At 43.5% G+C, this 27826-nt stretch overlaps 1 protein-coding gene across 4 annotated transcripts; it reads left to right on the top strand.

Moving 5' to 3' along the window:
• The first annotated feature begins 825 nt into the window (after positions 1 to 825).
• Positions 826 to 26881, top strand: ap2a1 (adaptor related protein complex 2 subunit alpha 1). Of its 4 annotated transcripts, XM_079521442.1 has the most exons (23): positions 826 to 1316; positions 1841 to 1938; positions 3762 to 3973; positions 8489 to 8682; positions 9846 to 9975; positions 10418 to 10519; positions 10973 to 11232; positions 11713 to 11881; positions 12593 to 12730; positions 13035 to 13217; positions 13382 to 13479; positions 13635 to 13866; positions 16530 to 16721; positions 17423 to 17577; positions 18180 to 18242; positions 18789 to 18860; positions 19178 to 19260; positions 19365 to 19455; positions 19699 to 19821; positions 20370 to 20486; positions 20648 to 20717; positions 21261 to 21395; positions 24382 to 26881. In XM_079521442.1, exons 2-23 carry the CDS (start codon positions 1872 to 1874, stop codon positions 24457 to 24459), a joined length of 2964 nt encoding a protein of 987 aa, XP_079377568.1. In that variant the 5' UTR covers positions 826 to 1316; positions 1841 to 1871; the 3' UTR covers positions 24460 to 26881. The 4 variants fall into 4 exon arrangements, with proteins under 4 accessions (XP_079377568.1, XP_079377567.1, XP_079377565.1 ...); XM_079521441.1 differs by lacking the exon at positions 18180 to 18242; XM_079521439.1 differs by lacking the exons at positions 18180 to 18242; positions 24382 to 26881 and adding an exon at positions 21496 to 21915.
• Positions 26882 to 27826: the final 945 nt, after the last annotated feature.

The following is a 27826-nucleotide window of genomic DNA, read 5'->3' as shown; positions in this document are numbered from 1 at the left end:
TCCACTACCACTACGCCTGTCTGATAACTATTATTTTGGTAGCCTATCTATATCCTGTTATGGTTCAACTTGTCCTTGAAGCAGTTATAACTATGAGTCGGATCACTATGCGCCTTGGCAGAACCATACCACCATATTGTTTCTCCCCATGACATCATGTAGGGCTACAACATGTCAACGTCCCTCCAGACAGTGTTGTACAAAAGCAGCAAAGACACCTGTCACCTGTGTGTGTGTGTGTGTGTGTGTGTGTGTGTGTGTGTGTGTGTGTGTGTGTGTGTGTGTGTGTGTGTGTGTGTGTGTGTGTGTGTGTGTGTGTCCTCCTGGGCTACTCTCCCAAAACCACTGGACACATGACACAGCCCAGGCAGGCAACCCATGCAGCCAGCCTGGTGGAGATCTAAATAAATAATATATATTATTATTATTATTATTATTATTATTGATGCACTGCCACTGATCGATGCGAACTCAATCAAAAGTTTCAACCAATCAGCGTTGTTGTATTTAGAGCTGGCAGGCGAAAAGGAAGCGAGTGTGCGCGAGACTGGGCAACTGCGTCGACCAGTCAAGTGGTTATAGAGAAATTGGTTGTGTATCGAATCATGTGACACCAGCGGTCGTTGTAATCATATCTATGGCTGTAATGTAATCCTCGGCAAATGCATAGGTACATTAGTGAAGTTGTTCGAGTTGTTCTAATGAGAGACAACAGCACGTCACGTGTAAAGGACTGTGCTTTATGCTCGGTGGTTGTACAGTCCAGTGACATAAACACATGAAAAGCATTCTCAGACTGACAGGCTCTCAGCCGGCGGCCACAATTTTACAGCGACCACTGGCGCCACTTATTTCGACACGTCACCGATTTCAGCGCAACGCCGCTGCTTGTGCTGCTGTCACGAGCCCAGTTCAGGCAAAACGGAGAGGAGGACTGGTGAATTACAATTGAATTGACATCAATTATTGACAGCCTGGTTATTTACCACATTCTTTTAACCAGCCGTCAAAGATAACTGGAATGCAAATAGAATATCGCTGTATGGAAATCGATACATTTTACTGGCTGGTTAACGTGCACCGTCAAGTGGGTGATATGTACTAACATCATTTTGAATGATATCGCTAGCCAGCTAGAAGCTAGCTGTTTAGCTAGCCCTGGCCGTGCGTGACTCTCTCCAAGAAGATAAGTTGTGTCGTTTTCCAGGGGCATTATTTTGATTTCCCACCGGGTGGATTATCTGACCGAGGTCTCCTGTGAAACATCCCCGCGGCGACCCCCGGTTTGACGTCCATCAAGCGTTGCTCCAGTCAAGGTACTGTCGCTGTCCCGCGGCCAGCGGAACACACGGGAGGAGCGGAAGGATTGAATGAAATAGCTCCGCTGTAGCTTTAGCTTTTTAGCTCCCCGATTGCTAGCGGATCCGCTGAACAGCTTGATTAATCTGGCAGTGGCAGCTAGATAATAGATATATATGCTAGTCAAGTTAGCATTCACACTTAACGTGTTAATAGCTAATTATAAAGTTGTAGCAAACGGCGGGGCTGCTAAGTGGTTAGCTTTACGACTTAATTAGCGGGCTTCTAGATAAGCTAATCCTTCATCACATTCCGTAGTACGACGACTGTGTCGCTCGCCGACAAGAGTGTATCTACTACGGCGCTTCGCTTAGAGGTTCTATTCGGCAGGCGACGCCGTGGTGCTATACTGCCATGGCTCAATAATAAGCCCGTCTTTGGTTGACGTTAGCTGTAGCTTCTCCCACGTTAAGTCCAGTATGTAAAAACCTGACCGTGACCCAACATCAATTCATTTTGTATTTGTGTTGTTGGGTTAAAGGCCGGAGGAGTGAGGACAGAAAGCTGCGAAAATGCCGGCTGTGTCGAAGGGAGATGGAATGCGCGGATTAGCGGTGTTCATTTCGGACATAAGAAACTGTAAGTAACCTTTTTGTGTTATGCATTTCCACATGCCAGGCTGTTCTTGCTCCTGACGTTGATATTGGTTCTGTTCCTCTTGTTAAAAATGTCACCTGGGGCTGGGGTCATTTTGCTGGTTCCCATTTGCTACATACATCCTACGGTATATACCGTCCCTCAATGGGTCGTGTTTTTGTGTAGTGACTAGTTGGCCACTTGAGTGACTAACCAGTAACGTGCCAGTTAAGCCAAGGATTACTATCTTTCTTCTGCTGTAGTAAGAAGTAACGGGTAGTAAAGCGTGTCCTTCTGTTTTCCTAGATTATATTCTTATCAGACTGTCGCATAATTGGTGGCACTAAGGTCATGATCTTGAGTATTAAACAACGCTACACCTAGCTAAAATGTCCAGGTACCTTGAGGTAATCTAAACAAAAACAAGAGGAGTAGCATACAGTTTATGTGTTATAAGCAGTTCAACATGCACATGTCTTTACATGCACATGTATTCTCAGATGTATAGCAGAGCTCATGGTTGACAAAAGTGTACCATACATGACTTTGACCTGACCATGAAACGGTACCAACACAGCCCCAATATAGTCGGGAAGAAATAATGAAACCACTGTCTTCTATGTTCTCTGACTTTACCACACACATAACCACACTTCATAGTTTAGTAACCCTAAAGATACAGGACGATAGTGCACTGTAATTTGACACTGTGGATCATTATTCTAACACCATCAATTTCCCATCACCTACTCACTACACTACATCTTCTAATTAAACCACTTTACTTTCAGCCTTGGACCAGCCTGTCTTGTCAACCCTGACCCAAATCTTAGTGCTGCGAGTTTTGCACCTGTTTTGTTTTGTCATTTTCACAAAAAATAGAAGTTATACACTTCCATAATTACAGGCCCAGGTTTAAATTGTTGGATCGGCCAGCAGTTTCCACACGTGCCAAGGAATGAAATGGGTCGACTTGATTGTGATTATTATCACAGTTTTTACATACCCTAGTTATGTGCCAGCAGCAATGGCCTTGCAAGACAATAGTACAGATATTGGACCACTACTGTAATTTATAATCTTGTATGTTAAATCTGCAGTACAGTTCACAGAGAAGATTGTGTGCACATCTCAATGCCTATATTCTGGCCAGGTGCTAGATGTCAGGCTGTCTTCTTTGAATCTGCAGTACAGTCAGAAGAACCATAGTTAAATTAGTGAGTCACAGTCAGTGTTCATTGATCAGTTCTCGGATTCTTGTTTTGATTGTCATAGTCTTACTGCTACTACTGTCCCAACTGAGGTTTATTAGTGGCTATTGTCATTGTTGACAGTGACACTGCTGTAGCTTACAATATGGTGCTCATTCAGGGGTAATAGATTGTGCCCCAGGTCCTAGTTTGACCAACTTAGAACTTACCTGTCTACTCATTCTGGAACATTCTATGTTCTATCTCTCCATTTTCTTGCCATATGCATGCTGCTGTTAGCTATTCAGTAGCTCACTAGTCATGACAACACTCAGCTTCCCAAGACAACCATCCCTGCTACTTACTTAGCATTATTTTAGCCCTGTGTTTCTGTTCCCCTTTCTCACTACTAAACCCAGCTCACTTTCCTATCCTTATATTTTCTCGTCATTCATTCTTTAAACTTGTCTTTTCCCCCCTCATAATAAATCTTTGCCTTTTCATGTTCATTTAAATAATATACTTAAAGGTCTGGTCATGCCTTAATTTTGTTATTCAAGTTCAAGTCTTCTTTATTCGAATCACCAAAAAAAATGGCCATGCTGACTGTGCCTTGCTTCTCTTCCTCCTTCCTAGGTAAGAGCAAGGAAGCTGAGATCAAAAGGATTAATAAGGAGCTAGCCAACATTCGCTCCAAGTTCAAAGGGGACAAGGCTCTTGATGGCTACAGCAAGAAGAAGTATGTCTGCAAACTGCTTTTCATTTTCCTGCTGGGCCATGACATTGACTTTGGACACATGGAAGCTGTCAACCTGCTCAGCTCCAATAAGTACACAGAGAAACAAATAGTAAGTTGTGTGTGTGTGTGTGTCTGTCTGTGAGATAAAGAAAGAGATAGAAACTTCAACTCTTCTTTATCCCTCTCATGATTGTCCAAAACCAGTGCTCATTCTGTGGCTGCCCTTTGAATAGTGTACAAGTTCTGCTCATGCAATTTCTCTTTGCATGAGCAAGGGGAATACCACTCATTTTCAACATTTTACTGTCATTAATATACCTTTCCAGTTCTAGGAAGCACAGAATGGGGGGACTTTTTATTTATTTATTTCCACACAACAGCTCTAAGGTACAGTATATTAATGACATAGTAAAATGTTGAAAATGAGTGGAATTCCCCTTTAACCTAATTCAACCTAATTCAAGGGTCACAACTGTCTGTTGACAGAACTAGAGATCATTGACCTGGCTGTCCTGATATTTTGCTAGGAAGCGCCCACCCTTCTAGAACTAGTTTGATGATGTATTGCTGTATATTATAGTATGAAATTGAGGTCAGGCATATAAAGGAAATTTAGATCAAAGGTTGACCTTATTGTACATCTCAGCATATTATGCCCTTTCCAGCCTTGAGCTGTTTTAGTAATGGCAGAATATGAGTCTTCCATTCTTCCTCTCAAGAAATGTACACACTGCATGTTGTTCACTTGCCATTTTCAACTTTGTAAAAGTTGTGCCATTTAAAGTTCTGGATAAACCGAGGTAATTCAATCAACAATATCTCAGTTGATGTATTATGTTATTGGTGCCTGGTATGAAGGCAGCAACAATGCTGTGTTTGGCATTTTCCATTGTTCAATTGTCCATTATTCTTGTGCCACCAAACCCCAAAGACCCCCAGGGCAGGCTGTGTGAAACGTCATAGAGCAGACCAGTGTCCAGTTCTTAAAGGGCTTAGTCAGACATGGTAGTACCACAGGCCTTGTCACTGAAGATTATTGCATAACATAAAATCATGAGGATTTGAGGAATAAACTACAGATTAGTTCAAAGCCTAACGTTCTTTTCTCCTTCCTTCAAATTATTATTTTGAGTAATAGTACAGATCACCTGAAATGGTCTCATTCCCATGATGTAAGAAACAACTTTTTAGTTGGGGAAATGGGAACTCAGCAAATCTATTCAACTTGAGCTTGGTAACATAACAGGTTGTTATACGGAATCTCAGGACTTATACTGAATCTCAGGACTATGGACATAAAGTACAATAATTATTACAGAGCAAAGCCAACACTTTCTAATAACAATGTTTTACTTACTAAACAAAGGGTTATCCCTAATTTTATATTCTGAAGTTATGACACGTTTTAGCCTACCTCCTTCCTTTCATAGTTAGCTCTGTCTAGTGTCTTTAGAGTAAAATTCTGAGATTATTGATCTTTTCAGTAATTCTTTATAAGCTTATATAGCGAGGTGAGCAAACAAAATCCCACATGCAAGAGTTTGATAAAGTTGAGTGTGCTGTATTTGAAAGTAGAACATGCATACACCTAATGCCTAATGTACACTACAGGAGTTTTGTCCCTGGACTATATATCAAGAAGAGAGGTTGTAAATCTGTCGGCGAAACGACTGTCTTTTTAACATAAACGTAGCGTCAGGCATTTATCATGATGGGGATGAAAATAATAAAATGTGGAACAAGATCGCAGTTTGTGCTGAATATAAACGTCTCCGTAGCTTGCGTGCTACCTGGCACACTGTTGCTGTGGCAACTTGATACAACTCGAGCTCTTGAAAATATTTTGAATATCCTGTGATCTGCAACCTTTAATTCTCTGTCCTTCGTAAATGAATTGCTGTGTGATCTCTCAACGATTTTTAAAAGACGTTCACTAGACAGTCGTTCGTTAGATGTGCAGTGTTGGACAGTAAAAGTGTGCACTTGGCATTAGCTGCTGTGGCTACTCTATTTCCATTCTGTAGCTGCCAGACAATTTGTGACAGGAAGAGAGGAAATGTTGAGGATGCAGAACAGTGATGTGTCAGGAGGAGTTCAAAAACCAAGTGGTTGCAGTACAGACCGCCCAGGCCGCCACACCAGCTGAGGACACACAATTCAATCATGTTTGATGCCCACAACTACTACTTAACTATTCATTTAACCACTTGAACCCTAGCGTCCCTTTTCTGGGTATGTCATAATAATAGCATAGGTGATCATTCCACGGAAATGGCAGCTCTATAAGCTCGCAATGTGCCACATTTGATTTAATGTAAAATAAATTAGATGTTTTACATCCCTACGGGACACAACGGTCAACAAAGAATATAAGGTTTAAGTGGTTAATGATGGTACTAAAAATTGACCCAAAATGGACCGGGTCCATCTAGGTAATATTGTCTTGAGGTAAATTAAGTGGGGGTTTTGCTGTGATAAATACTCGGTCAGTTTTTTCACACGGCTACTCCAAACAAAGCATTATTGATAGCGGGTGAAATATAGGTTTAGTCCAAACCACACCAATGATGGGTCGCCATGCAACTCTTTGCATCCTAACGGTTGAGAATAGACGCATGTAGTTGCAAGCAAGTAAGCAACCATTGAATTGAACCAATTTAATCACTTGCGTCGACATGCGCAGAAGTGCGACAGGACATATCACACCGCTGGGACAAACACTAAACCATTTTGTTGGGTCTCGAGTCTCGACCCATTGGTGTGGTTTGGGCTTTAGACATTGGCATTCATGGGGCGACTTGTCTGTAGCCAAGAATAGCCGCTCTGCAATCTCTGTCATGGATGTGTCACTTTGTGAGCTTGTAGATTTGCTATTTCTGACAAGCAACACAGCATATTGTTGCTGTCAGGCAGAAACCAGTGAACTGTGTTCTCAGGTTTTATACAAAAGTAGTCTTGTTTTTGTAAAAAGTCACACCCATGTGAAGTAAGGGGTGCTCTTACACTATGACGTCAAATTGTCCATTCATTGTCAATGGGAATTTAATGTTTGTGTAGGACAAAGTTTGTGGACACACACCAAAAGCTGGACATAGGAGGGGCTAAAGAAAATGAATGCCTTGTTCGACATTAAAAAAAATCACACGTGTGAAGTGAGCGGCGCTCTTATCATCATACATCATCACATTCCGTGCTCAGCCAATCAGCTGAGCACATTCCGTGCTTAAACGGACAGACAGACAGACAAATGGTATTGATATAGAGATATTGACCACTGCATTTCAAGCACTGGGAGTATTGTAATCCATAATAATAATAATAAACGTTAGATGCACATGCACAATCATTCAGCTACTACAAATATTACTACTATATTGGATTTGTGTTAACCGAGACTAGGACAACTGAGAGGGAGACAAACAGACTGTGTAGGTCGGAGATACAGATAGTAGGAATGCCGAAAGGAAGATATTGTTGGTTGGTGAGATTGACAGTAGTAATGCTGAAAGAGACATTTTAGGAGAGATGGACGAGAGGAAAGCTGAGAGGGAGATGGTGTAGGAGAGACCGTAGGAAAGCTGAGGAGAATTGTGTTGAGACAGACAGTAGGAGCGCTGAGAAGGAAATGGTAACAGTTTCTTCCAGGTGATTCTATGTTTAAAGAAAACATATTTTTTAGGAGCTGGTCCTTTATTTTGACAACTTTTCGCTGACTTAAACTATTTTTGCTGTAGTATTTTTACCTAAACTTGGCGCAGCATTTTATTTTGAGAGCCTGCTCTGCAGTCCGTGCTGACTGTGGAGATGCAGTCTACTATTTCTCAACGCCTGGCATTTGAGGTTGGAAGTATCTTTTTAATTAAATTAGGTAATTTGGGTTTTATATTTACCCCTCCCCAACCCTCCCCATCCACCCACCATCTTCCCCACAAGACCAGACATGCAAACAACAATATATATACATGTGTAAAAACAATACGTTTACTTCACTTAACTGCTAGCTTTTCAAACATTTTGCAAAAGCTCCACGTTTCATGTTTATCAAGGTTCTCGGAGCAGTACTGTGAAGTGTAAGTTAAAGCTGGGTGGTTTGTTTTTTCTGTGGTTCCTTCACTGTTAGTGTGATCAGAGGTGAAATGGCATGCTGCTTGTTGCTCTGTCCAGCTGTCTGACTCAGCACACAGCAAACACTGAAGACCAGCACTGTCAAACGTCAACACACTCTAATTCTCTCTCTCTCTCTCTCTTGCCCCATCTCTCCCTTTCCTCTTGTTCACATTCCCCATTTCCTCCCGCCCCCCTTCTGCATGACCTCACATTGCCTCATCCGTTTGTCTAACTCTTTCATCCTTTTCCTCTTCCTGTTGGTGAACCCCTCCCCTTTCTTTTCATATTCTCTTGCTCTCTCATCCATCTTGCCTTGGGCTTTATTTTGCTTCACCTGTTTATGCCCAATTTCCTGTCCATTCTGTCTTCTTCAACTTTGCTTTCTGGGGGATATTTCTTATCTCCTTGCTTCCATGACCTCTCCACCTATTATACGACCAACAAACTCCTGCACCCTCGCTCTTTCATCCATCTCCATGGCTTCCTCCCTCTTCATTTCTCTATCTTCCCCCCGCAGGGCTACCTGTTCATCTCTGTGCTGGTCAACAGCAACAGTGAGCTGATCCGTCTCATCAACAACGCCATCAAGAATGACCTGTCCAGCCGCAATCCCACCTTCATGTGCCTGGCCCTGCACTGCATTGCCAACGTGGGCAGTCGCGAAATGGCCGAGGCCTTTGCCGGAGAGATACCCCGCATCCTGGTCGCCGGGTAAGGCACGGGTGCCGGGTGGTGAGAATTCAGATAGAGGTGGTTGTGTAAAACAGACATCATGCTACATGGGAGTGGGATGCATAGGTCTTTGGGACACGATGTTGGGGAGGTGAAGGCATTGGAATGTCTTTGCTTTCGCATTTCACATACCTTACAAGGCCTTCACAGAGCATGTCAAGAGACTTAACTCACAGGCATTCAGCAAAGTCCATTCAAACAGAATAGTGTAGTTTGACTTTTTTATGCTTAACTAATGCAGTACCCAGTACAGATACACATAGATTTATACTGTAGATAATAATCGTAATCGTACAATGGTGTCGCTCACCAAAAATAAAATAAACTCTCTCTACAAGCTTGTAGATCAGTAGGTCAGTCAGGGGTTGACACTAAGGTCTCACAGGCACTTGCCCGTCTGGCCAGTACAAGTCATGTTCTACCATAGGTCATGCCCACTTGCCCGTCTGGCCAGTACAAGTCATGTTCTACCATAGGTCATGCCCACTTGCCCGTCTGGCCAGTACAAGTCATGTTCTACCATAGGTCATGCCCACTTGCCCGTCTGGCCAGTACAAGTCATGTTCTACCATAGGTCATGCCCACTTGCCCGTCTGGCCAGTACAACTCATGTTCTACCATAGGTCATGCCCACTTGCCCAAAAAGTAAATTATAAAATGATAGGTAAAATGTTACTGTTCAATTTAACACTTTTTTATTTTGTATTTTTTTTTACCTTCTGGGGCTGTGCAATAAAAAAGTGTAATACCTCAATTTTTATGCCAAATACTTACATACATCTATGAATATGACTACGGGTTCATATTTGTTATTTTATGTTAAGTGCAGCAACAGTGAAAATAGCACATTGTAGGCAAACAGTGCTCTTATTTTACATTCCACAGACCAGAAGACAGCGATCTGGCCATGTTCAGGTGTTTAAACAGATATCTCCTGTTTATAGACGGTTGCATCCCCTCTCAAACAAGCACTTGCCCGGTTGGGCAACCTGAGAGCAAACTCCACCTGCCCTAAAGTTTTATTTGCCTGCCAGGGGCTGGTGGGTAACCTTAGTATCAACGCATGCGGCTTTTGTCCTCATAAAAAGGGCGTTTTGAGGCTTGTGTAGCCAGCTCATGTGTATGAACGTACTTGCCCACAGTGACACCATGGACAGTGTGAAACAGTCTGCAGCCCTGTGTCTGCTGCGGTTGTACAAGACCTCCCCTGACCTGGTGCTGATGGGCGAGTGGACGTCCCGCGTTGTGCACCTCCTCAACGACCAGCACATGGTGAGACCAAGGCCCTGCAATGATTTCCTCAGTTATGCTGTTCCTCTTTAAACCACCTGGGGTCCTCAGTAACTTTGAGGCTAAAGGCAGAGTCACTGATGCTGCCTGTAGTGTGGCTCAGAAGACTGTCATGGACAAAGCCTTATGATGATAGAGTTATGAGACACAGATAAACACAACTGGAGAGAAGTTTCTTTCAGACAGTCAGTGAGCCAGAAAATAATGATAAAAAATGTTGGGCTTTTACATTATGTAAAAGCGTTATCGTTATTTTTAAGAAAATGTGGTCAACCAATAGCATATCGATTCAACAACTAACCAGTTAACCATGTCTGCTGTTTTGCTATCCTGTGAGGAATACGCTTCTCTCTGTGTCTTAATCTGGACCCTTTTCTCTATTCGTCTCTCTTTCTTTGTTTTTTTCTGTGTCTGTTCTCTCCAGGGAGTAGTGACAGCAGCTATCTCTCTCATCACGTGTCTCAGCTCGAAGAACCCAGACGAGTTCAAGACCTGCGTTTCCCTGGCTGTGTCCCGGTTAAGCAGGGTGGGTGTCTGTGTGTGTGTGTGTGTGTGTGTGTGTGTGTGTGTGTGTGTGTATGTATGCCATAGCATTATGCTCGAAGCTGTCTATAAAGGCACCAAGGATTCGTCAGTGTGACATCAACGACGAATCCTTAAACATGTGACAAGCTTAACTTGTCTCCACTGTTTATAAAATCCTGGTGATGCGAGAATGCCTGCGCCTATTTGTACAATTCATAAACGGCTTCTTGCGTACCAGTGGTACATGTCCTGCGGAGTGCTGACCAGCACTGGTTGGGGTCTTAACATTTTACTACTGTGTGTGTGGAGTTAAGTCTTTGATCCGCAACGATATGTCATACTCCAAAGAGACGTAATTTGAATTGTGGAGAAAAATACGGCATCCCTTCACAGAAGAATCCAGGTAATTCCTCCGTTCACTCTGAGGATAACCGTACTATCTCCTCTTTCTCAGATCGTGTCGTCAGCCTCCACCGACCTACAGGACTACACATACTACTTTGTCCCGGCACCGTGGCTGTCCTGCAAGCTGCTGCGTCTGCTGCAGTGCTACCCACCGCCGGAGGATGGCGCGGTCAAGGGCCGCCTGGTGGAGTGTCTGGAGACCATCCTCAACAAGGCCCAGGAGCCACCCAAGTCCAAGAAGGTGCAGCACTCCAACGCAAAGAACGCCATCCTGTTTGAGGCCATCTCGCTCATCATCCACTATGACAGGTGGGGCCTGCTCAGCGAAACATGATATTCACTCGGCGCTTTACAGCCATTCATTCTAATGAGTCTCTCTAGAATCTTAGCTCTTAAGCCTGCGGGTGACGAAAATAGCTGATCACGGGTGCCGGAAATTGCTGATCACGGGTGCCGGAAATAGCTGATTGGCAGCGAAGCATATTAATTAAGCATTACTCTGTAGTAACTGAACTGAATGAGGATGCTTGGAGGATCACCTGTTTGACGAGTTGGCCTATGTTATGTCCTCACATTGCAAATGTTATATTGGTGCTTGCTTGCAGGCTTATAATGCGGGACATTTCCGCAAACGGATTCAACGTGAATCCGCTTGCAGAGATCTGTCTGCCGCCTGTCTGAACATTTTCATTTGAATGGCCACCTGTGGGTCCTGGGACCCATTACATTGAAAACCTAGTTCCATCACTGTATAATAAGACACTGTCATAACTTGTTTTTTGTCCTCAGTGAGCCTAACCTGCTGGTGCGGGCCTGTAACCAGCTGGGCCAGTTCCTGCAGCATCGGGAGACCAACCTGCGCTACTTGGCCCTGGAGAGCATGTGCACGTTGGCCAGCTCCGAGTTCTCCCATGAGGCTGTCAAGACGCACATCGAGACCGTTATCAATGCCCTCAAGGTTGCTCCCATCTCTGAAAACACAAACGCACGCACACACACATGCAAGCGAGCGCACACACCAAGTATGTTTTGGAATTGTGATGTCTTGATTGTATCATATTTTGTCTAAACTTTCATAGTTGCACAATTCAATTATTTCCATTTCTTTGATAAAAATCAGACTTGTTAAGAGTACAGGTTGGAAGGGGAAGCAGTAGAGATAGACAATTTCTTTGGAATGATTTCCTTTACACTGCTGAAAAAATTTAATATAAATGTATATTTGTCGCTCGAGAATCTGATTGGCCTGACATTTTAATAGAGGATTTGTTCCAACATCATAAATAATAATAATGCAGGCTTTGGATTTGTCATAATAAATCTAAATCCATGTTTGTTTTTTATTATAATTCATACAAAGCCTCAGTAAGGCTTTAGGGCAGGCCAATATATGTTTTATCTGTCTTTCATCATCTCAGTGAGTTGTACAATATATGGATTAAATGTCAGCATGATGCCAAGACATTCAGACTTTTAGGTTTCATAGATTGGAGGACAAGTATGTGTTATTACGTGTGATTGATCTTATTTGTTTATTGATGAACACATTTGTTTGATTCACAGTATTCTTCATTGATATTTGTCATATTTAAATGTGGTAGGAATAATCATAGTATCTATTGCCTGGTGTCAGCGAGAGTTTCTATGACATATGGGTCTCTCTCTACAGACTGAGAGGGATGTGAGTGTGCGTCAGAGAGCAGCGGACCTGCTCTATGCCATGTGTGACCGTAGCAACGCCAAGCAGATCGTCGCCGAGATGCTCAGCTACCTGGAGACTGCCGACTACTCCATCAGAGAGGAGATGGTGTGTATGTGGTTTGCGCACTTCTGAAACCTGATTGTGAATTAAAATGTCTTTCCATCGACTCTTTCACTTGTGTACGTGTGTGGCACTTTTGACTGAAAAATTCACCCACCTTGTGGAAAAAGTTGAAATAAAGAAGAAATAATAATAAAGAAAGCAAGAACAATAGAACGTAGACAAAATGTTGCAGAAAACGCACAATACATGAGATTAGAATATTTCCTTCTTGTGCCAAATCACCAGAAAAGAGTCTCCATGTCTAATCCATGCCCTTTGTCTCCTAATCCTTATTGCTATTGTACAGGTGCTGAAGGTGGCTATCCTGGCAGAGAAGTACGCCGTGGATTACTCATGGTACGTCGACACCATCCTCAACCTGATCCGCATCGCCGGCGACTATGTCAGCGAGGAAGTTTGGTATCGTGTCATCCAGATAGTCATCAACCGTGACGACGTGCAGGGCTACGCCGCCAAGACTGTGTTTGAGGTATGACAGATGGATGGATGGACAGTGTTTACTAACTGTTTAGAAACATCACAGCGTGATGGATACTGGTCAGAGGGGCCGTTATAAAAAGGTTCTTTGATTCATGGGGGCTGAGGCGAGGGCTGTGACTAATTGTTTAACTTGGCACCACGCCTTTGTTTCAGGCCTTGCAAGCCCCTGCCTGTCATGAGAACATGGTGAAGGTTGGAGGCTACATCCTCGGAGAATTTGGCAACCTCATCGCTGGCGACCCGCGCTCTAGGTATGTCAGAGCCTCCCCATCAAAAGTTGAAAATCGCAAGACCGTTGTACTGTTAACATTTGTATTGTCTATACTACCTTCCTCTTCCTTTTTATCCTCATCACCCCCACCCCCCATGCTTCCTTTCTGCTTATCTCTGCCCTTCACTCCTCCAGCCCCCTGGTCCAGTTCAACCTGCTCCATTCTAAGTTCCACCTGTGTTCGGTGCCCACGCGGGCCCTGCTGCTTTCGGCCTACATTAAGTTCATCAACCTGTTCCCTGAGACCAAGGCCACCATCCAGGAGGTGCTGCGCTCTGACAGCCAGATCCGCAACTCGGACGTGGAGCTGCAGCAGCGCGCCGTCGAGTACCTCAAGCTCTCCTCCATTGCCAGCACCGACGTCCTGGTTAGTTCAGTCAACCAACAATCAATCTAATGCTTGTTTTATACTTGGTTGTATGCGCTGACTGACCGTGACTTGTTGTGGGCTTATAGATCTGATATTTTCGGTATAAATCAGGCTTTTCAGTAACGCAAGACTACCGGTTGAGAGTGGGGACTCCCTGTGCTCAAAGCGAGAACATCACTATACGATGTTATATCAATATCGTGATGAGACTAGAGTTGGACTTTTGGATATTAGAATATCGTGAAATGTCATTAAATGTTGTCTTCATGTTTTTTACACTATTTTATACTTTAGTTTAAATACCAGACCGGTGCCCGGCTGTAGAGCACTGAGTCGGTAACGATGTAAGTTGGAGATCCATGCCCCATGATCCTATGCAATACCCGTTGTATCTGTTCCACCCATCGGTCTGTGTCCCTTTTATACTGTGTCAGGCATGCCCAAATATGGAGTGCTGTGATGTCAGAACAGGCCAGCTCCATATATGGAGCCTGGGCAAGGGCCCTGTCCAGAGCCCGGGCAGAGGCCTTCTGTGGCGGTTCTGGACAACCGTGGGTCAGACCAACTCAACACCGGGCACCCCCCTGTGGGGGTGTGGAACGTGTGTCAAATTTGAAGTCGGTGGGGCAAACGGTTACAGTTACGTGGATTACAGACGTGCACGTACGGAGACTTACTTGGTGGATTTATAGATGGACGGGCAGAGGCCTTTTGTGGCGGTTCTGGACAACCGTGGGTTCAACAGACTCGACACCAGGCACTGCACTCCCTGTGGGGGTGTGGAACGCGTGTTTTGAATTTGAAGTCGGTGGGGCGAACGGTTCTCGAGTTGTGTGGATTACAGACGTACAGAGACTTGGTGCATTTATAGTTGGATTGTAAAAGAATGATGTATATTTTATATTTATGTAACGTTTTAATATGAAAAATCTTCACGTGTGTCAAATTTGAAGTCGGTGGGGCAAACGGTTACAGTTACGTGGATTACAGACGTGCACGTACGGAGACTTACTTGGTGGATTTATAGATGGACGGGCAGAGGCCTTTTGTGGCGGTTCTGGACAACCGTGGGTTCAACAGACTCGACACCAGGCACTGCACTCCCTGTGGGGGTGTGGAACGCGTGTTTTGAATTTGAAGTCGGTGGGGCGAACGGTTCTCGAGTTGTGTGGATTACAGACGTACAGAGACTTGGTGCATTTATAGTTGGATTGTAAAAGAATGATGTATATTTTATATTTATGTAACGTTTTAATATGAAAAATCTTCAAAAAAGGTAGAGTCGCAATACAATATGTCTCCAATCTGAGATAAACAAGCCCAAATTGATTAAATCAATTAATTACCAGCTGCATTATTATTATCTGTGGGTCTGCTGCTGACGTTATGCCACTTTTTAGCTGCGCTCCGCTGTTATGCTCAAATTAGTGACCCTAAAGAATTCTGAGGCAACATGGCTGGAGACAAGGCAGCCAATCAGAACTACTCGACTAGCCATGCCGTGCAGACGATGGGATGTTATGGGTTGTTGCCAGTGGTGGCAACTGTCGTGACAGAAATAAGCTAAGCAGCCTCCAAAAACCAGACCAGGCAAGCAACTGAAATATGCGGACTAGCCAACTGGAAATATGCGGACTAGGCAACCCGAAATGTCGACTAGGTGTCGGTCTCTCGCAATTTGCGGTGTTGCAAGTTTCAGAGCAAGGCCTAGACCAGGCTGCGTGCTTTGCAAGCAGCTGGTAAAAATTGGTTTTCTCTATAGAAATAATCATTTTTTCCTGCATCCAGTAGAAAAACAATTATTGAAGCCCAGTTTTAGATTATGAGACATTGTTTATAGAATTGCTGCTCCATCACTTTTGCGCCATGACAGTGTACCATTCTGCCCTAAGATGGGTCACTGGTGACAGTTATGGCATGTGCCTAGAATAATGTCATGTATCGACTTGAGATGCTTTCTCATTGCTGTCGTGCTACCACCTTTACATGAAATGATGGCATCACATTTTCTGCACTTTACGTGATCATCATTTCCCTCTCTTTGGAAGTATAACCATACAGATTTTTGTTCTCTTAGCCATTTCTTTTCCACTCACTGCTGGCTCCGGTCGCTGCTGCTGAGTCGCTCTCGAGTCTCGAACATTCACTGCATGCATTCTTCCAGAAGTGGGTTTGCCGCGTATCCTCATTCCTCCCTGACCCCACTAACTCATGTAGGTGACGTGACGTCACCACAGCCGCTTGTATGCATGCACAGACACAGCGGAGCTAAATGAAGACTGATGATAACCGTTTGCGGAATTTAACAGGCTCCGGATCCACAATGGAACCTGGTCTGAAACGGACCCGGTTCCGAATCCCAACCCTAGCTCAGACAGAACTAGGCAAGGCAGCATTCAGTCAGTACCCCCTCTGCTTGGAATGAGCTCCAGAAGTCCTTAAAACTCAGATCACTTCCATCTTTGAGTCAATTCAGGGCAATGCTTTCCAACATTTTTGTTGAGGGCAGGCCCTCAGGAAATGAGGGCCTGCCCCTCAACTGTGCTCCGAGTTGAAATAAAGGTTATGGTGATGATGATATTAGCATATTGAAAGGTATTTATGATATTATATTTTGTCCATCGCTATGGGTCAAAAATACTGTCTCTGTGTGTCCACAGGCCACAGTCCTGGAGGAGATGCCACCCTTCCCAGAGAGAGAGTCCTCCATCCTGGCCAAGCTAAAGAAGAAGAAGGGACCCGGTGCCCCGACAGTGTCGGACACGGAGGAGGGCAAGAGGGAGGGAGGAGAGCTGAACGGAGGGGGCGACAGGGGCCCAGACTCATCAGCCATGGGCGGCGGCTCAAACGCTGTAAGTTGAGAAATGATGTGCAGTGTTCATTTTGTCGACCTTTTTCCACTGACAAACTAAGCTATTATGACTAAAACTATGACTAAATATACTGAACTCAACAAATAATACTAGTGGAGAAGAGATCCAGTAGAACTCAATCAATGTTATGCTTGGCTGTGTGCAGGTGTCACAACGTGTCACAAGCTCACAACGTGTTGCAGTGCGACACATTTTGAGCTTGTAGATCTTCTAATTTCAGCACACACCAGATAGCTGGGGAGCCACCCAAAACATTAGTTTTGCATGGAAAACACTAAATTCGGCCATATCCACTTTTCCGTTTTTAGGCCAAGGAGTGTTTTTCATGCAAAGCTAATGCTTGGAATGAATTCAGAATCATGAAAACCCCCTAGTTTGACATGAAATGTAGCCTTATATTGGTTGTCTATGGTGTGGTATACAAAAATGGCCATAACTTATTTTCGCAATGTTTCCGGCAGAACATTCTGTGGACCTTAATGACCAAGTGAATAGAAAAAACACAAATAAAAAGTATGTCATGACATCACAGGTTAATCCTTAACCGTTGAGCCTTTGGGCCTGTGGCTCCCCGGCTAGGAGTATAAATCAGGCATTTCAACGCCATCACGGCCTGCCAAAATTCATTGTGTAGTGATTGTACACACAGCTCCTCGCTCATGCAATCCTGTGTTTTCCAGTCCACTCCCTCTCCATCGGCCGACCTGCTAGGCCTTCGCTCCTCCGTTCCCATTGGCTCGGCGGCGCCCAGTGCCGGCAGCCTATTAGTGGACGTCTTCTCCGAGGCGGGGCCCGCCGCCACCTCCGCCGGTGTGAACGATGACGGCTTTCTAAGGTATACGTTCACGCCACTACGAGAGAGAGAGCTGGGTTTAGAATAAAGTAGTGTGTGTTTGTGTAGCTACCGAACTACCAGATAATGTTGCTGAGATGCCAGAGGGAATGGCAAAGCAATTGATGTTCATTTTTCACTTATCTTATCTAAGTGAGCCTTATTAACATAGTTCTGTGATGGAGAAAGGAATACGCTCCTCGTTTTGTATTCTTTGTGTGTTTTCATTTCCTTCCTAAAAGAGCTGTGTAAAATAGCTGCTAATTAAGTGTTTAAGGGCCTCTGTTTGTGAGACACACTGGTCGTCTGTCTCTCGTCGTCACTTGGCTGTCGGTCTCTTCTGTGTGTTTGTGTAATCTGTGTCTGTTCTCTTTATCTTGCTATGTATGTGACTGTCTTTCTCTCTTGCCTTGTGTTTTTTTTTTTTTTTTTTTGTCTCTCCCTCCCTTCACTTCCCTGTGTGCGTGTGCAATTGCATCTGTGTGTCTGCGTGCATGCGTGTCCTCTTTGCATTTGGCTCGACTGTGTGTGTGTATGTGTATGTGTGTGTGTGCGCGCGCGTGTCTGCCCATCTCTTGTCCTTCGTTGTGATTGGACACTGGCAGAGAACTGGAACAGCCCACCGAGACCTCTGACTCCCTATTGGTCGAGGGTCCTGGTGACTCGGAGTAAGGGTCCAATAGTAGTCTACAGCGTCACCCAGAAAACTACAATCATGGCTGGCGTAGTCCAAACACACATCCATATAGTGTTTTTCTTCAGCCCAAAATATACTTCCCTAGTTTGTATTAATCTATTGTTGTCGTCATGACTTGTCTTGTGGGTAGTAGTAGCCTCATGGTGTACGTATTTACTTAAAAGTCTGTTCCAACTGCTGTATATCTACCACACTTTTTAATTAGCCGCAAAATACTCATTTTATTTAGATTTTTGTTCAATGCTTTAAATGTTGTACAAAAATAATACGTGACTTTTCTGATGCTTTACTAAAACCATCTCGCATTCTCCTCCTTTCCCCTCTTCCTCTCACTGCTTTTGCCTCCTCCTTAACTCACTCATCACACTGATTCAACTCTTCCTTTCTTTTCTTTTTTTTCTCCTCTTCTTTTGGGGCTTTAATTTCCTTCTCCACTCCTTTGCTGGTCCCACTCCATCCATCCTTTCTTCCTTCCATCCATCCATCCACCCATCCATCTTGTTGTCTGGTCTCTCAGCTCTGCTCCCCCTTCTGCGGATTCTGAAGATCCCGCCCCTCCTCTGCCCGAGGCTGACGAGCTTCTGAACAAGTAAGCCCCCTCCCATCTCTCTTACCCCCTGGCTCAGTGGTGCCACCTCTCCTTTGGGTTTCTCTAATGTCTTCAGCTAACAGTAAGATCTCTAACTGCACACCACACATTCTGCTTTGTCCTCTCATAACGGATATCTGTTTCAAATGTTGCCATTACAGTTTAACACCAGGCTTCTTTTTGTCATTGCACTCCATAGATCACAAAAACAAAACTGCAATTTTATGGTTTCCTGGATAACATGTTAACATGTCCGCATGATAGTTCTGTTGGCCTCTTGTAAAGTTCTTGGTTTGGGTCCTGCTGTCACCCATTAGGTTTGTGTGCAAGAACAACGGTGTGCTGTTTGAGAACCAACTGCTGCAGATCGGCATCAAGTCTGAGTACCGTCAGAACCTGGGTGAGTCTGCATTGAAGTCAGATTTACACTTCCACGCAAGTTGGAAATATGTCATTTTTGTCAATGAGATTGTTGTCTGACAAATTATAAATTATGTCACTCAGGGAGAATGTACCTTTTCTACGGGAACAAAACATCAGTGCAGTTCGCCGGCTTCACAACAACAGTTAGCTGCCCTGGAGATCTGCAGTCTGATATCCTTTACAAATTTCAGTGGCGGAGAGATGCATCAAAAATACCAGATCTACAAGTTCTGAGCTTGTAAGTCGGCTATTTCAGGCAGCCGACATTGTCATATATATATATATATATATATATATATATATATTATAAAATATAATGGTTTCTATGCCGTGTTGAAGCAGTGTTGCGTAATGTTGAAGCAGCGTGCAGCTGGAGTGTGTCTCAGACAGTGTTCCTTGACTGCCGAGGTCCACAGCTCAACGTGCAGACCAAGCCAGTGGAGCCTCTAGTAGAGGGAGGTGCGCAAGTGCAGCAGGTCCTCAACATCGAATGTATCAACGACTTCTCTGAAGCTCCACTACTCAACATCAAATTCAGGTACGCACACGGCGACAATGCAGCTATTCCCCATTCCTACAGTGTTGGTGGTGAGAGAAGTGATTTGCTTAATAAGCATTAATGCTCATCTCTTTGTCATGGAATATACTTCCAGGAGTGTGCATGACTCAACAAAATTATTAAAAACAGTTAATCAATTCGACAGAAGTGCACGTAAAACCATGGAAAATGTAATTGTGTAAAAAGATTAAGTGTGTATTGAACCATGGATGGCGTACGGTTCTATATTTAACAGAACTGTTACCTCCCTAATGTCAATACGAAGCATTGTCTTGTCACTGCTTGCATTATACACAAACCATAGATTTCACATTTTAAACCATCCATGACCTTAAACCTACAGGATTGTGCATTTTAAACCATGACCCTAAACCTACAGTATACCTGTCTTTTATCTACTATGTATGTATGTTATATGTACACAAACCATGTGCAGATAGATACACCGACCATCCGTCCTACAGTGTTATCCCAAGTTCATGTTTTGTCTGGGCCGTGGTGTGTGTGTTTATGTTTGCTTGGTGCAGATATGGAGGTGCTCTGCAGAATCTCACCCTCAAGCTGCCAGTAACCATCAACAAGTTCTTCCAGCCCACTGAGATGGCCTCAAATGACTTCTTTCAGCGCTGGAAACAGCTCAGCCAGTACGTGTGTTTTGCCAGAACCTAGTTGAAAATGTGCTAATATGTGTACATTTTTACAAACAAAAACATTTAATCATTCCTTTCGTATTTTCTGACACACATTCACACTGTGTTGATGGTGTTTAATTCCCTTAATAAAGTCTGCTCCCTTCTCTTGTCAGGCCCCAGCAAGAAGCACAAAAGATATTTAAGGCCGCCAATGGCATGGACACGGAAGTACTTAAGGCTAAGGTACACAGTCATGTTGACCACTTTCTAAATATTGATTCTACTCCTCCTGTCAAGCTGTTTTTTCAGCCTCATCCACTCTGACTCTCTACCATCCTTATCACACTGTAATTAAAAATGTAAAATATAAAATGTTACATTTTGACAACTTAGTTTTGTATTTCAACATTTAGTGCAAAAGATAATCCATGATGCTGCTACCGTTAAGAGTGTTGTTCGGCTTCAACACTTTGATTACCTGTCTAACTTTGGATATGTGTAGCATATGTGTTTTGATGGATTTTATGTTATGTAGGTGGGGAGGATGGATTATTGGTCTATTTGTATTGGTGATTGAGTGACAGGTCTTTGCTTCTGTTCACCTGCCCAGGGACTACAGATGCAAATTAGCTCATAGCGACGTAAAGTTATCTTTGCTTGAGATACATTTTGTTTGTATGTGGTGCCTTATACAAATAACTAATACATGGAATGAAATTAAATTAAATGATCTCTCCCTACATATTCATGGCATGCCAAACATCCATTAACTGTGTGTTTGTGTAGTTGTTGGGTCTGGGATGTGCCCTGCTGGAAAACGTGGATCCTAATCCAGAGAACTATGTGTGCGCTGGCGTCATTCAGACCAAGGGTCAGCAGGTGGGCTGCCTGCTCAGACTTGAGCCCAACGCACAGGCTCAGGTAAGGACATAAAACAACTGTTCTGTCTTTGTTTACCATACTGCTGTCAGGGCTTACCTCACTGCTGTCTGTGTCTATCTATGTGCTGCTGAAACCCAAGCCTGGTGTCGTGGTAAGTGTCTCACCTCTCTCTGTGTGGTCTGTCTGTCTGTCTCTGCTTGCTTGTCTAGCTACAAAGTCATGTCTTGGGTACCGTACTTGCTGTTTTAGGGCCCCTACCCCGCCCCTCTGCCAGACGTATTGTACACAGGACATTCAAATTCAAAGTCTTTCTGGCAGTTTATTTTGTCTGACTAAATGTTGCCTTGGTTGTCAAAGCACAAGAAGTGTGGCCACGTTTTACTTTTCTGATAAGAAGCTCAAAATTACTGTGTTCTAAGGAAGGCCATTTTGTTCTAGTCAGCGAGGGAGGCTGATGTTAGGCTTGATTCTGTTGATAGAGCATACTGTCACAGCAGAATCAATACCAACACATTATGAAGAACATTTTCAGTTTTTCCCCTCACTGGTGTGTATCTTAATGCTAATGGGATACACCAGAACTAGCTCTGGTCCATAGCTCTAATGCCTTTGCATTAGAGCTATGTTACATTTCTCTTCCTGCGCTCGCATGAAATGCAGACCAGCCTCTCGTCTGTAGCGAAAATAAAAATGTTTTCGCTACTCACCAATACAAAGGCCAATACTAATTGGCATTAGAGCTATGGACTAGAGCTCCACCACAACATAAAATTGATTATTAGGATATGGTTCAGAAACTAGCTGTCAGAAAATGGATGTCATACCAACACATTTAAGCAAAATTATACTTTGGTAGAGGTTTGGCTTTTGTAGACACCTTGTCATGATGCAAATAGTAGTAATAGTAATAGTAGTAAAAAATAGTCTGCAATCTCTGTAACTTACATTACACTGAAATGGGTCTCAAGGTCATTCTTTTAGCACATAAACATAAACAAAGGGAAACAAGGCAGATTCTGCCTATTCTAGGTGTGCTCATTTCTTAGGTGTGCGCATGCTAACACTAGATGGCGCTAAAGGCGTTAACTCATTTACTGCCAAGAATATTTAACCAAAATAGCCCAGACTGACAGCATTGCCTTCCATGTGTTTTTGTACCCTTTAAGTACCGTAGTATTCTTTTGGCCGATCCGGATCCGCAGATCCAGTCTGGATCTTCTTCCTAATTAAAATTATAAAATCAACTGGAAGCTATATTTAATTTATTTAATTAAAATGCTGTGCCCGGCTTTGTAATCTTATGTATATTGCCAAAATCTGCTTTGTTTCCCTTGTTCTAAAAGAGTGACTTTGATACCGGTTTCACTGTGTAATGGAAATACATTTTTGAATATCAATTTCTCATCCATGGACCAGCTATTGAAGAATCTGATATCTCACCACTATTTTTACATCTAACAAAGTGGGTAATTTTGCTATAATTGAATGTGTTTCCTTTAATGAAGGGAGTCCCACTGACAAGGTGTACAGTCAGACCAGGCTCCTTGTGAAGGTGTGAAACCTTTGGTAACAGATATTGCTTGTCCAAATAGAGCACATCCATGCTGTCCCATCTAAACACTTAAATCAGCTCACACTATTAACTATAGTAAAGCATTTTCAAGGTCAAACAGAACTACAACACTTCATGATTGAATAAGCTGATATTGGTAAAACATCAGTATGATCACTGAATGACCACATTTGTTGTGTTATACAGGAACTCTGGTTTGGCCCCTCACCTTTTCAGTCCACTTCCTTCCGGGTGCTTCTGTGTTTGTTCCTACTAACAACAACGTTACATGTTTAAGGCAGTGGCGCTGACAAATTCTGGTGTTTGCAGGTCGTTTCGAGGAAGCAATCTGATTGGTTGAAACAGCCTTCTAGCCGTGGATTAAACCAGCACCATTCACCACCTAATCAAAACAAAGAATTCCGCTGCTCTGTTCTCCCAGAGCGCTAGCAAACTCGGTGGCTAGGCTAGCTAGTTTCTTGGGACATTTGTGGTTGTAGTGACTACATCTGTCATTAAAAATATATATTTTTTCAGCGATTTTCTTAGTTTTAAGGGTAACTGTTGTATAATGGCAATATTACACTCGAGGGTGTGGTTTAACGTGATTATTGCCACTTCAGTGATGCTTGCGGAACTCGACTACGTCTCGTTCCTGACCGCATCACTGTATTGTGGCAATAATGACGTTAAACTACACCCTCTCGTGTAATATTGCTTAAGTAGTCCTGCTATCTGTTTGTAGTGTGAACACCCTCAACTGTTTTAATTTATTTTTGTTAACCACTAGCTTAGAGCAGTGGTTCAAACATTTCAAGGACCTCCCTTAACTCCGACAATACATATGTAACCAAATGTAAGGGTCTATTTAAAGCCCCCTAAAGAAACGCTGACAGACACTGGACCTCACTTTGAGAATCACTGGCAGAGAGAGAGAGAGATGGTTGGCCTAACAATAAAGTAGTCAATCTCAGCGCAATCATCCTTATAGGCTATGGGATGTAGTTTGGCCTAAACAAACTCTCAAATTGCAATCAGCCCTCCATGATATGGCATAAAAAAAGCTTGAACAATTAAATGAACGGCGAACCTAATTAAACGCGAAATCTGTTTAATTTTGGGTAACAAATAGGCCATGCAGTTGCTCAAGCTTGATTTATTTCACATCTACAAAGGCTAGTTAAAGATAAACAATCACACGTGTGTGAAGTGAGGGGCGCTAATATATTAAAGTCTAACTCATGTTGCTATGATTAGGTGATGTAATGGTCATGTAAAACAAACACGGACAAAACAAACATTAAACTCTCTTTATTGTTAATGGCATTTAATGTTTGTTAGCGACTAAACAAACATTAAACTCTGTCCATTGTCAATGGTGTTTTTAACTAAAAACAGACATTAAACCTGTATATAGGAGGGGCTAGAGCCCCTCAACAATGTCCTCTGACTGTATGTCTACCTGTCCTTCAGATGTACCGTCTGACGCTGCGCTGCAGTAAGGACACAGTCTCCAAGCGTCTCTGTGAGCTGCTGGCAGAACAGTTCTAAAGGCGGGGGTCCCAAATCCTTTCACCACCACCCCGACTCCCCCCCCCCCCCCCCCCCTCCCCTCCCCCAGCACCCGGACCATCGTGCTCTGTGTCCCCCTGCCGATGAAACTACAAGACCAGCGTTTCAAAACCTCCAAGATCCTCTTCGCCCGGACCAATCCCAACGCCCCCGTCCCCTTGTCCCTTGTCCCCTCTCTCCTCCAACAAAGAATCTATGAGTAAAAAAAAAAAAGAGGTGTAACCTACCTATAAGGGAAAAAGCAGCTGTCGCTAGCCGCGGCGGCCATATTAATGTCATTATTATTGTCACAAATTATGATTCCAGTTCTACTATAATTCCTGTTTATTATCATGAGCGCTATGAATCTTGTTTTTATCGGTGTTTACCTGTGTATGTGGCGTGTATGGCTGTGTGTGTGTGTGTGTGTGTGTGTGTATGAACGAACGTGTGCGTGCGCATGTGCTCCCAGAGTCGTGGCGTTGTGTTCCGTTCCGCTCCGTCCTGCCTATCCAACCCTGAGTTGCTCCTGTAGTTGTGATGACAGCTGGCACACGTGTCTGTGTCTGCGTGTGTGTGTATACACACCCACGCTGACACACATACACACTTGGGGTAAGGTGGTATATCGGGGATATTTTTTAGTTTATTTTTATTTTTATTTTATTTCTTCCTTTTTTTTTTACATAATTTCAAATGGTAGACCATATCTTGAAGGCAAATGGGAGAACTTACTCTGCACACACACATGTTCACATACATGGTCTCATTCAGTCGCACACATTTGGGTTTCACATGCTGGACTATGGTGGTGGGCGGGCTGTCGACGCAGAATTACACTAATGAAATCTGACAGAGGTCTCAAACTACACACTTTTACCCCCTGCCTGCCTAGTATCCACGTTATTGCGGAGATACTTGTAGAAAATCTCAAAGCCCCCCACATACCCGGTCTCCGCCCCCTTTACTCAATAATTCCAGTGGAAATGGCCAGTGCACTTTAGGAGGCTTCCGGAGACTTCCATAATCCCGGCACACACATTTTACCATCACCCCCCCGCTACACCATACACAGTACTTTATATAGAAACTATAATGATTCCATTTGTGTTTATTAAATATTATGAAATCGTTAATTGAGTAGCCTTCTTTTATTATTTTTTGATTAACTTGTTTTTTTTTGTGTTTTTTTTATGTGTTATTGATGTTTGTATGTTTTCTTGCTTTCTGGGTTCATCCCTGGCGAGCATGTATGTGACAGGTGGCATAGAAAGAAATGTGGATAGGAGGCCTGAGGGTGGAGAGGGGGAGTTGGTGAGAATTAAAGCGCAGTAGCAGGGTAGCTGTCCAGGTTTACAGTGTTAAAACAAATAGATGTTTTACCGGCACGTTCCTCTGAGCTCACAAAGATGTCTTGGAGCCGTCCCAAGCGTGACCCTAACGATCAGATCAAGCGAGTCCTACCGAAATGACATTCGACCACAGATTTGGAAGTCAGTTTTTCTGGGGTCCGATGGACCTCACCTCAATCTCTTGACTGCCTGTGGTGGGTCTATCCTAAGAAAGCATAGATTGCACTCCTTGGCGGTGCCCCAGCTGAGAGGGACGAGAGCCGAGCTCGACTGACTTGCACATGAAGAGTGCAGCTGCCGAGGCAATGGCGGTCTTGCTTTCACATTTCGTTTGGCTCATCCTTAATATTTCGAGGGGAGAGTCTGACAGAACAATCACTACCATAGAATAACATTTCTCAGACCTGTGCGTTGACTACGCACCAAAAAATATATATATTGGGAGAAGATTGTGATTCATGGAAAAAGAGTCTCAATCCTTTCAAATGCTGACACCTTTCCATAGGTGTGTACCCTATGGCACTTATTTGTGTGTGCATTCACATTTCAGGTTTAAGACTGATCTCAGCTTTATCCTTCCTCACATGCATATACACACATGCACACACACTCATGTGAGGGGAGAGAGCAGGCTGCCCAATATGACAGCCAACTGTCAGTTGCAACTACAGGGGATTGTCGTTAAGGGTGGGCATTGTATGCATGTGTGTGTGTGCGTGTGTGTGTGCAGGTGTGCAAGGTTCGATGTAACCACAGAGAGAAAAAAAAAAGGAAAAGCTAATGACATTTATGATACATGGTCATATTAGTTCAACAGGTATCACGTCCCGTGTTATGTGCACAGGACACTGATCATTGTAGTGGAAACAAATGTAGTCATTGTCATTGTGTGTGCGGGCGTGTGTGTGTGTGTGTGTGTGTGTGTGCGTGTGTGTGTGCGTCTATGCAGTATCCGCTAGCTAAAGCAGCCCCGTGTATCGGTGTAAAAAAAACTGTCAAATACCTGTGTTTAGATTTAAGATTTACTCTGTACTGAATAATGTGAAAGTAAAACTATGCCATATACTCTACACAGTGCTCACTGTCTCATTCTTGAGTGAGCGAGAGAGAATGAATGAGAAACATGAGAAGGATTCATTGCACACAGCAGTATGCTTTTATTGAAGACACTGGGCCAAACAACTGATTCATGAAGGAACATGATGTCATTCATCAGCTGGGGACAGGATACAGAGGAAGCTATGATGGATCTGACATAAACAAATTAAATTATCTAACTAGGTTACAGCAACTGTGTGTGATGTTTGTATCTTCAATGAATTATTTGTTCTGATTGAGCAGCTTTGACGTATTGTAATGTAAACCTAGATTGAACGTGTAGGTGCACACATGAATCCAGAATAATGTATGCTGTGGCAAGGATGTAAAGATATCCTAAAACTAGGATTAGTATCTGCAGGTACATAATAATGTAGCCCATGTATAATAACCGCTTCTTGGTTAATCATTGTCATAACCAACGAATGTGCATTGGGAATACTCAGCCTCTGTAGGTCAACCTCTGAAGACCTACAGTACTCCTCTATTGGTTCGTCCTGCCTGGCATTCTCCACCATCCAATCCATATCAAGGCAAACTAGGCCATCTTCTGCACTGGGTGCTGAAAGAAGTCTGCAACTACAAGAAATCGGATGCAAGCAACTAAGCAAGTAAATGCTTATGGTCATTTTCTATGGGCTCTTGTGTCATTCATGCAATAAAATGTGCGTCAGTGTCATGAGGGGGGGGGGGTTGGGTTCTGCAATGATGCAGCTCCTTGCGCTGCAGTGCAGATCTCACACACGCACAGCAGAGGCCATCCCAGCCCATTTAATGACGCATAACGTTTGCAATACGGAATGAACACAGTCAGGGGGATTATTGTTTATACACGACACGCATAAACACTTAGCTCATGGGATAATACATGTCTTTGCGCAAGTAGGCTACGCCTAAAATAAATGCTTTTCTGGTGA

Source organism: Electrona antarctica, assembly GCF_951216825.1.
Source record: "Electrona antarctica genome assembly, chromosome: 14".
Classification (NCBI taxonomy): Eukaryota; Metazoa; Chordata; class Actinopteri; order Myctophiformes; family Myctophidae; genus Electrona; species Electrona antarctica.
This window is presented reverse-complemented; position numbering and strand designations above follow the sequence as displayed.